The sequence below is a fragment of the Branchiostoma belcheri genome, unplaced genomic scaffold, assembly GCF_001625305.1.
Source record: "Branchiostoma belcheri isolate BF01 breed outbred unplaced genomic scaffold, Haploidv18h27 scaffold22, whole genome shotgun sequence".
Lineage (NCBI taxonomy): Eukaryota > Metazoa > Chordata > Leptocardii > Amphioxiformes > Branchiostomatidae > Branchiostoma > Branchiostoma belcheri.
Genome location: NW_017803713.1, coordinates 846,608 through 859,276, shown reverse-complemented (window position 1 = coordinate 859,276; position 12,669 = coordinate 846,608). Strand labels below are relative to the sequence as shown.

At 41.3% G+C, this 12,669-nt stretch overlaps 2 protein-coding genes across 2 annotated transcripts in view; both read right to left on the bottom strand.

Annotated features, from left to right (window-relative positions):
• Positions 1 to 848: 848 nt before the first annotated feature.
• Positions 849 to 4,292, bottom strand: LOC109470114 (polycystic kidney disease 2-like 1 protein). The gene is made up of 3 exons (XM_019768896.1): positions 4,117 to 4,292; positions 2,560 to 3,250; positions 849 to 872 (listed from the first exon to the last, which is right to left on the bottom strand). The coding sequence occupies exons 1-3, from the start codon at positions 4,290 to 4,292 to the stop codon at positions 849 to 851; spliced, it is 891 nt and encodes a 296-aa protein (XP_019624455.1).
• Positions 4,293 to 9,267: 4,975 nt separating this feature from the next.
• Positions 9,268 to 12,669, bottom strand: part of LOC109470112 (polycystic kidney disease protein 1-like 2) — a 19,884-nt gene continuing 16,482 nt past the window's right edge. The window contains exon 18 of the mRNA XM_019768895.1: positions 9,268 to 9,986. Coding sequence (XP_019624454.1) covers positions 9,268 to 9,986 — 719 coding nt within the window. The remainder of the gene's footprint in view (positions 9,987 to 12,669) is intronic.

The following is a 12,669-nucleotide window of genomic DNA, read 5'->3' as shown; positions in this document are numbered from 1 at the left end:
CAAACAAACAAAGCAATCAATTCAGTGCATATTGCCATGTTATATCCTCAGGGAAAAGGGGTCATCTGGTCAATTTCAAGGGTTAAATAAATGAATTCAAACATTTCAGCATTTGCTGAAGTTAACAGCTGGCCAATCATCTTCATACATAGCAGAGGTAATTATATATTTCTTGTGCACTCAATCTATTTTCGCTGACTTACTTCCTCAACTTCTCCTACCTCAACCCGGAAGAGGAAATTTCTGCTTGCACATGTTAACCCGGAAACAAACACAGCGTTTCCTCTAGCAAACTTCCGCCATATTGGATTTGGAGGTCATGACCCAATTGCGAGTATAGATAACGATTTTGATATTTTCACGTTTAATTATGTTTTTGTCTTGTTTTGTACGGTACTGTTTAAACTGTCGTATAATAATTGTTTATTGATTGATCGATGAGTACAATATCTAGCATGTGGCAGCGCAACTAAAAAAGTAGCACTGAATTGCATGCTAGTGTTTAAAAACAGAGAAACAAATATTGCATAGTTAACAAATAGACAACTAAACAAGTGTGTATTTCACAGTTAACATATAGACAACTAAGCAAGTGCGTAAAATGAGCTTCACAATATTCGCAATATCAACCAATAAGTTATCAATATCATCAGTGTAAAAAATAATAATTTTTTAGCATGTTACATGAAAACTAATCTTGATAGGATTGGTCATGGGAGATTTACTATGTGCCATATTTGTTTAATAGGTTTGTAAGATAAGGGATCGGGCTATTTTTATATCGATTTGTTTTGGGGAGGGGGGCAGTGAGCTGGTTAGTCTGTTTGCATGTTCTGATGTGGATAGTCTCACGGGATGGGGGTAACCAGGGTCTAAAGGGGGAACGGAAAAGGGATCTGGCAAATTTCAAACTTAGGTCCTCCCTCCTCTTTTCAAGGGTATGTGGTATGTAAGTGGTATGTAATATTGTATATGATAATATGATAAGAATGCACCCAGGGCCACTCCGAATGGCAGTGGTTAATCACCGATGAGTGTCACCTTGGATAAAGAACACAGAAATGAATAAATTGTGTGTATTGTGAACTTGTCTTTTTTCTCAATATCTAGCTACATAAGGCTATGAATAAAAAGACCAGATTGTGTGTATCTTTTACTGTATTTAATTGTCAAGAATTCAAAAGAATATTATAGATGACACCTATAGACGGATATTATTTAAACCCTAATAATTATTGTCTTATTTTTAAAGGTCGTTGACCAATGTCGTCAATATAAAACCAAGCCATCTTATACTATTCTTTAGCTGTTAAACGATACTTGCAGTATCCTACTTGTCGGTAGGAGACGCTACCCCTTTAATATGACATAGTATGTATTGTGACACGTTCAATACACAATATCACTTATTTATTAATTAAGGACGCCCAATCTTCTCTCCTACATACAGATTGGCGAATACGTATGTATTGTGTCATTGTATTATTTATAAGTATCTGATGTTCTTAACAATCCACTTAGATAAACTGTATAAAGGTAGAATAAAGAATGAGGTATTCGGTCACCAGTAATAACCATACAATAGAAAAATTATGTGAATTTATCTTCAATTACATTAAAAAGAGAAAATAAATCTTCAAGTCCTAGATTAGTTTATTTTCTAATAGTTGTTAAGACTTTTACGTTATTCTGTTATCCTTGTATCCTATTCATATTCATATTATTATCATATTTATCATCTTCGCCGCTCTCATCACAGCTTATTATATTAGTTACCATTACCAGATATATAATCTACAGCGTTTTATTTGAAGAACATTAAATTGCGTGTTTATGGGAGGTTTATTAGGGAATAGAAATTAGGTATCGAAAAACTTGAATAATCAATTATCATAGGAATAGCGAAACCAATAATACAAGGAAGGATTAATCAAGTTGTCACTTATCAATTTAACAGAATTATTGTTTTTCTAGAGGCTTCTTACTTCCATAATACCTGCACTTCGTTGATACTGTTTCAGTCTCATATCATGTGACAACCCCTACATGCTATATATATTGATATATATATTAAAGACTGTAGGGATATTAGAAAATCCTCCAACGATTGTGTAAGTTGATATCTCATACAAGCCATCCACTTTTGTATTAGTTAGGTTATGAAAATGTAGTTCATATGTACTTAATTAAGTTAGTAGATGCCATACTTTGTACCCTCAGTACAACTGTTGCGCAATAAAAGTTATTATTATCATGCTCATCGGCCCACAATTATGCAATTACACTTGAGCCAACAAGCTTGAAATTTTCACGTTATGGTTTTTGTGACGTCACACCACAAACATACGTCCTGCCTTCCGCTGTGATCCTTCCATTGCTTCAGCAACTTACTCAAAGATCCAGCGATCTCTAGATTTTCACCTTGCCGCAAACATAATCTAAGGAATAAACCATCTTTCCAACATTTAAAAGTCGGCATAATTTATAACGGTTTATAAGAATGTGAAGAATCTAACAGTGAATAGTTGAAACTGATGACGCGGATGAAATCGGACGTACCAAATCGTCTGTTTCCGCCATTTCCATCGCCTCGTAAGTAGAATCCATCACTGATATTCTTGATATTCCATTTATGTGTATTTTAGGAACAGTTTCAGCCGAAGGCCTGTCTCTCGTTTCGGCAATGTCCGTCACACATGTCTGATTTACAGTAAAAAATTCCTCATCCGTGTTCTTCAATACAAACTTTCTAAACAGATGAACGGCGTAGTCTTTGATTTTCTCGTTTTCTGACTTCCCACTGATCTCTTCCTCCTCGATGACTTCTTGGAAGGCGTCGTCAAAAATGGCCAGAAACATCATGACCAGGACGTTGGGGAAAAACAAGACGAAGCAGAACAGCATCAGCGGTCCGAGGACGCCGCCTGCCGACTCTACCGAGTAGTAGTCCATTTTTCCGAGCATGACAGAAAACAAAGTCTGCATGGTTCCGACGAAAGTGCTGTACAGACTCAGCCTGGAGCCGAGAGCCAGAAACCCGAGCATACAAAACGCCATGAACAAAAAGCTAAATACAACTATGAAGCTGAGCAACGGTTTCAGTGCCTTTCTCGTTACTTTTGGTCCACGCGCGATCCTTTTGTTGAATCGGCAGAGGTACAGCATCTTCAAACACGCCACACAGACCAGCCAGCCGAGAATGTACGTGTTGATTTTCTCCCAGCTTGCAGCTTGTTTGTACTTGTTGTATCTGTGGGGTGAAACGAATCAAACGTCATTAAATATTCTGAAACAAAATACTTTAACGATAGAAGGTAGGACAAACAACATCCAAACATCGCATTGCATTACACTGACAATATAATATCGTCCGTTTCGTAGTCAGAGTATTAGAGTATTCTTGTATATTCCATTGTCTTCACTTTTTTTTTGTGTAAAAGTAGGTAAATCGAGTTGCCATATATTGTATCTTCCACAATTGTTGAGCGATAAAGGCCTTCTCCCAATCTGAAAAGTTCTCTGTGATACGGTGTGAAACCTACGTACCCTTTGATACATAGAGTGTGGATTCTATAGCAATGAAATACCTCAAATGTGGTGAATGGCATGAAGAAAGTTTTAATGCATAGGTAAAATTTCAATGTTTATCATAGATGTACTTTTTTTATTCATCAAGACATCAAAACATAACAAGGACAGTGTGGCGCTCAAGTTTATAACTTATAATGTTAACAGCGCCACACAACAAAAAAGTACAATTAACATGTAAATACACACAGTTAACATATCAGTGCGCCGTAGTCCCACCACCATAAGACATTAAAAATGCTAATGCAAAAAAATTTATTTGAAAATTAAAATTATATGTTAACCTCCTATATCTCATTGGCGGAAACACATCCGCCAATCAGAGCTAGAAGGAGAATTTAGGCCCATTAACACATGTAATATTTGGACTTCTATATCTAATTGACTGTTAGAAACAGTCAAGCAGAGCTAGAAGCGCTTGGTATCTCCAATGTAAGTCTGAGTGAGTTGCATCGTTTTAAAGTTGTACATAGAGGGTAACAATGATATAGTTTATCATAGATTCACTGTTATATTTCACATCCTTACCTACGATCTCCACTGTTGTCATTATCCTGGACTCTAACTTTGTTGAAGCCGAGAATCAGGTAGGCGGTATAAAGGTGAACCCCGATTTCCGCCAGAGCCAACAAGGACAGCACGAGCTCCACTACACGCCAGAACATCTTGAAGTATTCCGTTCCCAGCGTCAGTATGCGGCGCATACTGACGCTGATAGAGAGGTTTAAGTAAAGAAATGTCAATGTGTTGCATAAAATAGTCAGTTTCATGCAACCTTCAATGTGCTCTAAACAAAGGTAAAGGTATAAAAAAGTAGGGTATAAATGAGTATGAAAAAATGACCCATAACCATAGCGAGCTATTTTTTTCACCTCCATGAAAAATGGAGGTATTGTTTTTGGCCTGTCTGTGTGTGTGTCCGTGTGTGTGTCTGTGTGTGTTTCCGCACATGTAACTTCAGAACGCCTTTATGGATTGTGATGATATTTGGTATGCAGGTAAGTCTTAGGAAGACGAAGGTTAAGGTCAAATATGGGCTTCCTGGTGGATGACCTTGCAGAACGTCCAGTTTTTGTATCTTTTGTCCTGAACATGCTATGGTCTTGATGTTTTGGTGACAGATAGCTTATCCTGTCAGGAATAAGTGGTTTAAGTTTGGTCTCCCTAGAAGCTTGTTAGTTTGCAAGTTAGTTTCTGGTAAAAACTTTAAAAGCCAATTAGTCAAGATAGGAACAACGTTTTTTTTAGCATTTTTGGTATGTAGGTAGCTGGGAGAGAGAGAGTTACTTTTAACACCTATGCATATATTATCTTAATGTGGATGTCATTTTCATAATTAATGATTACATGTTGAGATGAAGCATGATAAAGGAGAGGAATTCTACTCGAAAAATATTCTAATTTTAATTTAGAAAACCATAAATTAAACCAGATTATGCTAAGTACGACCTTATTTCCATAGTCAATGAGACAATTTAAAAACTATTTACAAAAATTTAGATATTTCATGGAGGTATGAGATCTACGAATTCTTGTTTGCTACTGTAACAGTGTATTGATCCTCTTAATGACATATTCAATGATCTTATTAGCGCAAAAATAACTGATATGGAGGATATGTACTGAGGTAAATAATCAGAAAAAAAACAGGTCTGCATCTGCATCTGTACAACCGGTATAACCAGCCTTTAACGTAACATACAAGTTCAAGTTAATTGTCCAACGTTTCCGTTATTTTGTTATGATACGCAACATTCGATTGGTTTTCTTAAAGAATGTATTGTATAGTATCACAATTAGCCGCATCCTACCTTCTGTAAATGTAAGATACAGCGTAATAAGTAGGAAGAGTCCGTGACATCCCAGCGTAACGAACCCCCAGGCTGCGGTGTACGGGTACAACCGGACCACCATAATCTGAAAACATACAGAAAATTCTTTTCTCTAAAATATATTTAAAAAAGTGTCTACTAAGAAGATCAAAATGAGAAAGTTGCAGACGACATTCGCCATCTTTATACAGATCTAAACGATTATGTAAATGATAGTAATCAGGAACCCGAACTGTTTCGTTAATAGGCCCTAATATTTATNGGGCATGAGTCATCACAATGGAATGCAGGGCATCAACCAATAGGCATGAAGCTTTCCTCTATTCTTCTTGCTGATTGGCTGTTTGGGATTTAACTTGATCAACACCTGCACAGAGCATTTCCACCTGCACAGAGCATTTCTTGCTGATTGGCTGTTGGGATTTAACTTGATTAACACCTGCACAGAGCATTTCCATACTGACAGTATGTCTGTATTCAAGTGTTTTGGTAGGTATTTCAAGCTTTCCTGCTCCAGCATTGGAATGCGGGGCATGGACGTTTTTTTTTTTTGAAAATCAACAGTTTGCCTTATGCAATTAAAAATCCTAACCAATAAAGTAGGGAATAGCTATCCAACTGTTGTTTTAGTTGTATTTTACTTAATATTATAGTTATATCAATGTAAATCATTGTTCTCCCTTGTGTTTCTCATTCTTTCCCTGCCATGTCGTAAAATGTGGTGAACCCATCGCTGTATTTGCTCCAAAGCAAATATTGGCCTTTCTAGTATTTACATGAATTGACGACGATTTTTGTTTCCGTCATAAAATACAGAAATGTACCAACAGTTTTCATTTGCTGAAAATTCTAATGTTGAAAGTGGTGGTAAAATTTCAAAACCTTACCTCGCCTTGACCGTAGGCTTTCCCTAATGTGGTAAACTCAGCTAGCAACGTCAAAACCGCGAACAGGTTTGCGTTTGCATTGTACACTATGAACTCTATGAAAACTGCCCTCGTGTTGTCGTCTATCCAGTCCATTTCCTGCAGTTCATCTATCAGTTCCATGTCGGCGCTGCTGCTGTTGGATAGTTCCACCAGGTAACCACCGCCGTGGTAGGTACCATGTTTACCAGAGTCAGGAACAGCCGCTGCAAATGACAATAGGCCGGGGTGCTGTTTAGTATGAAACACTATCAACGTCGATACATAAGGTAGAAGCATCAAAATATGAAAGTGATAGTAGGGTTGAAGCAAATAATTTGATTGGTTGACATTTTGTAAGAGAATGGTGACTTGTAACTTGTAACTCTTTCATGTAAGTATACTTTTATGTAGGTCACAATCACTTTACGTTTGTGACCCCGTTTTAGCAGTAACACATAGTTTTAGTGCACAGTGAACCAGTAACACCTAGCTTCAATAAACAGTGAACCAGTAACACCTAGCTTCAGTACACACTTAACCAGTAACACCTAACTCCAGTGCACAGTGACTCAGTAACACCTAGCTTCAGTACACACACTCAACCAGTAACACCTAGCTCCACTGCACAGTAAACCAGCAACATCTAGCTTCATTGTACAGTGAACCAGTAACACCGATTTTCGGCTGACAGTGAACCAGTTACATCTAGCTTCAGTGCACGGTGAACCAGTAACATCTAGCTCCAGTTCACAAACCCAACCAGTAACACCTAGCTTCAATAAACAGTGAACCAGTAACACCTAGCTCCAGTGCACAAACTCAACCAGTAACACCTCGCTTCAATAAACAGTGAACCAGTAACACCTAGCTCCAGTGCACAAACTCAACCAGTAACACCTAGCTTCAATAAACAGTGAACCAGGAACACCTAGCTTCAGTGCACACACTCAACCAGTAACACGTAGGTCCACTGCACAGTGAACCAGTAACACCTAGCTTCAGCGCACAGTGAACCAGTTGTAACAAACGGTCTTTCTGCGTGGGTAGGATTTGGTCTACAGTTACGATTACAGTTACGATTACAGTTACGATTACGGTTACAATCCTTAGACTCGACGTGTCTGGGTCACGTGCTCTCACCACGTGACCCCAGACTGTCTAATGCAGTAATTGGCCTGTTACACCATCCCCCGCCACACGTAATGATGCTCCCGCATCATTAGCTTAACTAAGTAACTAACTAACTAACTACGTTACAGAAGAAAAACCAACTGACGTAATCTTAAATCAAAGTGAAACATCTCGATTTCAGCTTATAATAACTAAAGTTGGTCAATTCAACTGGCATCCAGGAGAACATAAAAGCAGAAAATAAAACCAATACAATACAATACAATACAAAACAGAAACGAAATAGAACCTAAGCCGGAACACATCTCGCAAGGCCAACACTGTTATCGTTGTGCAAAACAAAAGCGCAGCATAACTTACAGCAATCATCAATAAGCATAGCAATACAGCATAAATAGTCAGTACACATATTCAAAATCCATCACCAGTAAAAACCATAAACAATATACATATTCATAATACAGCATAAGCAACGCAAAAATCAATACATAATCAAATACAGTCTAACCAAAGCCATACATAATCAAATACAGTCTAACCAAAGCAATACATAATCAAATACAGTCTAAAGCAAAACAACCAGAGTACACAAAAGGCTACAGCATAAGGCGACGCAATCATTCGGGCACGTAAGCAAATACAACGTAAGCACCGTGACATCAGTCAAATACATTAAGTCAAAATACAGCATCATCAAAGCAGTCATGAGAATAAGACATCGGGCAGGAGATCAGCAATCAAAGGAAACAATTATTTCTCCACATTTCAATAACAACCGGTTTGACAGGCATCAAAATTTACCAGATTTCAGATCAGATCAGGTTTCCACCACCAGAACATACTTAACATACCAAAACTTAACATACCAAAGTTTACCAAAGTCCGGGGTCGCTTTGACCACCGGACATAACTAATATAACAAACTCTTACCAGAGTACAGGATCGTTTTAACCACTGGACATACCAATCATACCAAAGTTACCAAAGTCCAGGGTCGTGTACGATCAGTTTCAAACCTAATATAACAAACTCTTACCAGAGTACAGGATCGTCGACGTCTCGACGATCATTTCAAAACCAAAGCAAATCAAAAATACTTAGCACAGACAGACCATTTCTAACCCGGTCGAGACAGTTAGAGCGTTTTTGCTCGGGAGCCCACCGTGTTTTGCGGGGGTTCCATGACTGCAGGACGGGGAGGGGACTAGGAGCGCCCAACGTTCGGAAGGGACAACGGGACCCATCGAGGAGAAGAACGAGGCAACCCCACTACCTAACTCCCTGGGAAGTTGGCCGTAAAACAAGCTACGATTCCTACCTTGCTGATCCATAGAATACCTGATCTCATCGAAAAAGGGAAAATATTTCCGCATCTTATTCAACAAGAAAATACACAGTGAAAGAAAAAACGAGAAAGGAAAACTTTTCCAACCGTAGACGGAGGTCCGTTGATGGAAAAGGTGAGTTTTGCGTGACCCCAAGGGAAGAGACTAGCAGCGTGATACTGCGGTACACGTCAAGCGGACGAGAAACTTGCCCTATGCTCATACAATTACTAGAAAGAGTGGTGGCCCTGACGGGAAGAGTGCTAGTCGCCCGCACTCTCCCGTGGTAAGCGAACCCACAGAGACCCCTAGGCTCACATAGAACCGACCGGTGGGGTGGCAGAGGTTTCTCGTTCCAAATTTGGACGTGACAAAAAGGAAAACAAGGGGGTACTTGAACGTCACCAACTACACATACATGGAACCTCAGACGAAAGGAAAAATTTACTTTTCAGTAGTTACATGGACATAATAACCATAACACTAGATAGAGAAACTTTCCAGTTTTGGTGGGCGATTGAAGGCCCGAACTAAGGATGACATCAGGTGGGTGACTGGGCTCCAGCTGTTAGGCAAGGAGTCGTGAGCTACGGACCTCGAGGGAGGGGGCGAGGGGTCCACCTCGAGCGATTCCCCCCGGGGACCCGGCCTATCCGAAGGAGGGCCCTGGCCAGTCAGCCCCTCGTCCTGAGAACAATCTGTATTTACCTGGCATACGTTGGGGTGGAGATGGTCAGTCTCGCTATCACTATAACTAAGAGGAACATAGTCCGGTACAGAAATGGAAGTGTTCATGTGTTCTGGACGGTTCCGACGAGGGCTGGGTCGTCGCCGTAGAGAGGTGGTGGGAACGGTCGTACTGGTGGTTGGCAGGACAGGCACAGGCGGCGTTACTGGAGTCTCGGCCCCTGACGTCCGCGGGACAGGCACAGGCGGCGTTACTGGAGACTCGGCCCCTGACGTCCGCGGGACAGGTACAGGCGGCGTTACTGACGTCCGCAGGACAGGCACAGGCGGCGTTACTGACGTCCGCGGGACAGGCACAGGCGGCGTTACGGGAGACTCGGCCCGGGCCGCCCCTGGCGTCGGCAGCAGGACAGAAACCGGTGGCGGGACATGAACGTCGGTCGCTGGCGCAGACGGTAGGACAGGTGCCACCGGAGTCAGTACTGGTGTCCCCCGGGAGTCGGAGTTAGGTGAAGCTGGAAAGGAAGAAGAAAAGGGTCCCGCGGACCGAAGTCCATGCGGGGTTAATGGTCCCGACCCGGAGTGGGTGGTGGTCGCGTCAGCTAGTGCGGGAGTGTCGTAGTCGCTGCGGATAGGGAGAGATGGTGGATGGTTATTGCGGCCCTTATGGCCCGGACTATATCTCAGAGGACACTGTCTTTTCCAGTGGCCAAGTCGGTTACACAAGAAGCATGGATGAGTCCTTGGCGACCTGGGGCCCCTGTATCTACTGGAGGAATGGTTACTGGCAAGACGCTCCCGAAGGCCGTTAAGGGAACACACAAACAGTCGGCACAGTGTTGCAATTTGTTCTTGCTGTGTGCGTTGCACCTCTAATACAGCTCGCCCCATTGCGACCACCAAACCACTGAGTGCTTTGTCATCCACTTCCGAGAGTTTGGACCAATTTGGAATGGAAAATGGTATCGACGACCTTATACCGGCACCAGGCGAAGACCATATCATGCCCTGACCCTGGTAGGCACCCAAAACAAATTGTCCTTTCATTTCCGACATCTAATTGTACGCGGAACTGAAATATAACCACAGACGAGACAACAGACCTGTAAAAATTGACACCAATTCCTGTAGACGTTACACAGGACCCGTGCAAACTAACAGATGAATGCTGATTATTTAAACCGGCTATTTTTGCATTAGCAACAACCAAGTAAAACAACGGACGGGCAATAACACAACATCAGCCACGTGGAATTATGAGTCGGATGACAAGGAATAGAAATCGACACTAGACAAGAAAAACAATCCTAAATCCGCACAAGCAAAGGATTAGGTGCCTCACAAAATACAAGGAAGGAAAACAGAAGGTGCCCACCTCACCGGCCTGCGATATGCATTGTCTACCTGAAATAATTAACCACAGGGTACAACGACAGAGACTATTAACCAAAAGTAGACTGCAATGTCCGACACAAAACAGGGGCACGGTGAGCGGTCAGATCAAACAACAGGGTTAACGTACGACGACTGATATTTCCTATTAAACAATTACCAAAAACCGACAAAAAAAGATCAAACAAGGATTACAAAACAAGAAACAAGAATTGTGAATCTGGCCAAACACAGACGTTACGGGGTAAACATTACAGGTTCATCACCAACTGCAGTAGACAAAACTTGCGACTTAACAAAACTTGCGACTTAACTTCCTACAAGTAGTACAATCAATCCGAGAAGATCAAACAAAAATGCATAAATTCATCAACGGACAATCCAATCAAGACGGAACATACTAGTAAGACAGTAACCATCTCCGGGCTAGAAAGAACAACAAAGTAATCAAGAACGGCAACAACGGAGTCTACCCATCCACACGCCCAAAAATGTCAAAACCGCAGAAATGTGATCAGCGGTGCCCAGAACAAACATGTGCATAGTTACAACAATTGGGCAGAAAAAAAAACCTCAGGGGAAGTTTTGATTAGATTACAACACAGCGTCAACAATGCAAAAACAACATGTACTAATTTGGAAAAAAAAACACGTCAATGTGGAATGCAACAGAGAGTCGGCGACACAAAGCGACGCCGAGATTGGTGTGGCGCCGCGAAAGACGATGCCGACGGTTCACAGGTAAGTGGTGGCCGAATGGAAATTTGGCTAGGACGACGACGGGCGACGGCCGTCTGACTTACAAGAAAGTGAGAACTAAAAACAGAGGTTTTGGCGCTCTCACCGCCAAGGCCCGGGTTCGATTCCCGGTGTGGGAACCATGTAACAAACGGTCTTTCTGCGTGGGTAGGATTTGGTCTACAGTTACGATTACAGTTACGATTACAGTTACGATTACGGTTACAATCCTTAGACTCTCACTCTAAGGCACAAGTTACTAGACTCTCACTCTAAGTAACACCAAAGCCAGGTCGATTTATATTTGATGTGACTTTATTGACTAACTGCGGTATGAGATACAAAGTAATGCAACATAGAATGGAACTACAAATACAAAGTTATACAACGGAACAGTTACAAAGTTACACACAAATACCAAAGTAAGACAAAGACAACTACATAAACTACTACTAACCTAAACCGGTGTGCTGGAACGGAGCTTCCGAGAGGCGAAGAACTTGGATCTAGGGCGCGTCCCGCTATTTTATAGTGCGCGCAGAAGGGCGGGGCGACATTTGCATGGCGGAGGCGGGGTCAGGCTTTGACCAATGACGTGTCTGGGTCACGTGCTCTCACCACGTGACCCCAGACTGTCTAATGCAGTAATTGGCCTGTTACACCATCCCCCGCCACACGTAATGATGCTCCCGCATCATTAGCTTAACTAAGTAACTAACTAACTAACTACGTTACAGAAGAAAAACCAACTGACGTAATCTTAAATCAAAGTGAAACATCTCGATTTCAGCTTATAATAACTAAAGTTGGTCAATTCAACTGGCATCCAGGAGAACATAAAAGCAGAAAATAAAACCAATGCAATACAATACAAAACAGAAACGAAATAGAACCTAAGCCGGAACACATCTCGCAAGGCCAACACTGTTATCGTTGTGCAAAACAAAAGCGCAGCATAACTTACAGCAATCATCAATAAGCATAGCAATACAGCATAAATAGTCAGTACACATAGGCAACATATAATGGAAGTACAAATACAAAGTTATACAACGGAACAGTTACAGG

What these genes read in the sequence shown, in the direction of transcription:
- LOC109470114 (XM_019768896.1), bottom strand. Translation starts at nt 4,292, where the DNA reads ATGCGCCGCATACTGACGCTGGGAACGGAATACTTCAAGATGTTCTGG. An exon ending in GACAACAGTGGAGATCGTAG is followed by an intron (nt 3,251 to 4,116) that starts GTAAGGATGTGA and finishes TTCACCCCACAG; the next exon opens with ATACAACAAGTACAAACAAG. An exon ending in TGGCGGAAACAGACGATTTG is followed by an intron (nt 873 to 2,559) that starts GTACGTCCGATT and finishes TTCCCCCTTTAG; the next exon opens with ACCCTGGTTACCCCCATCCC.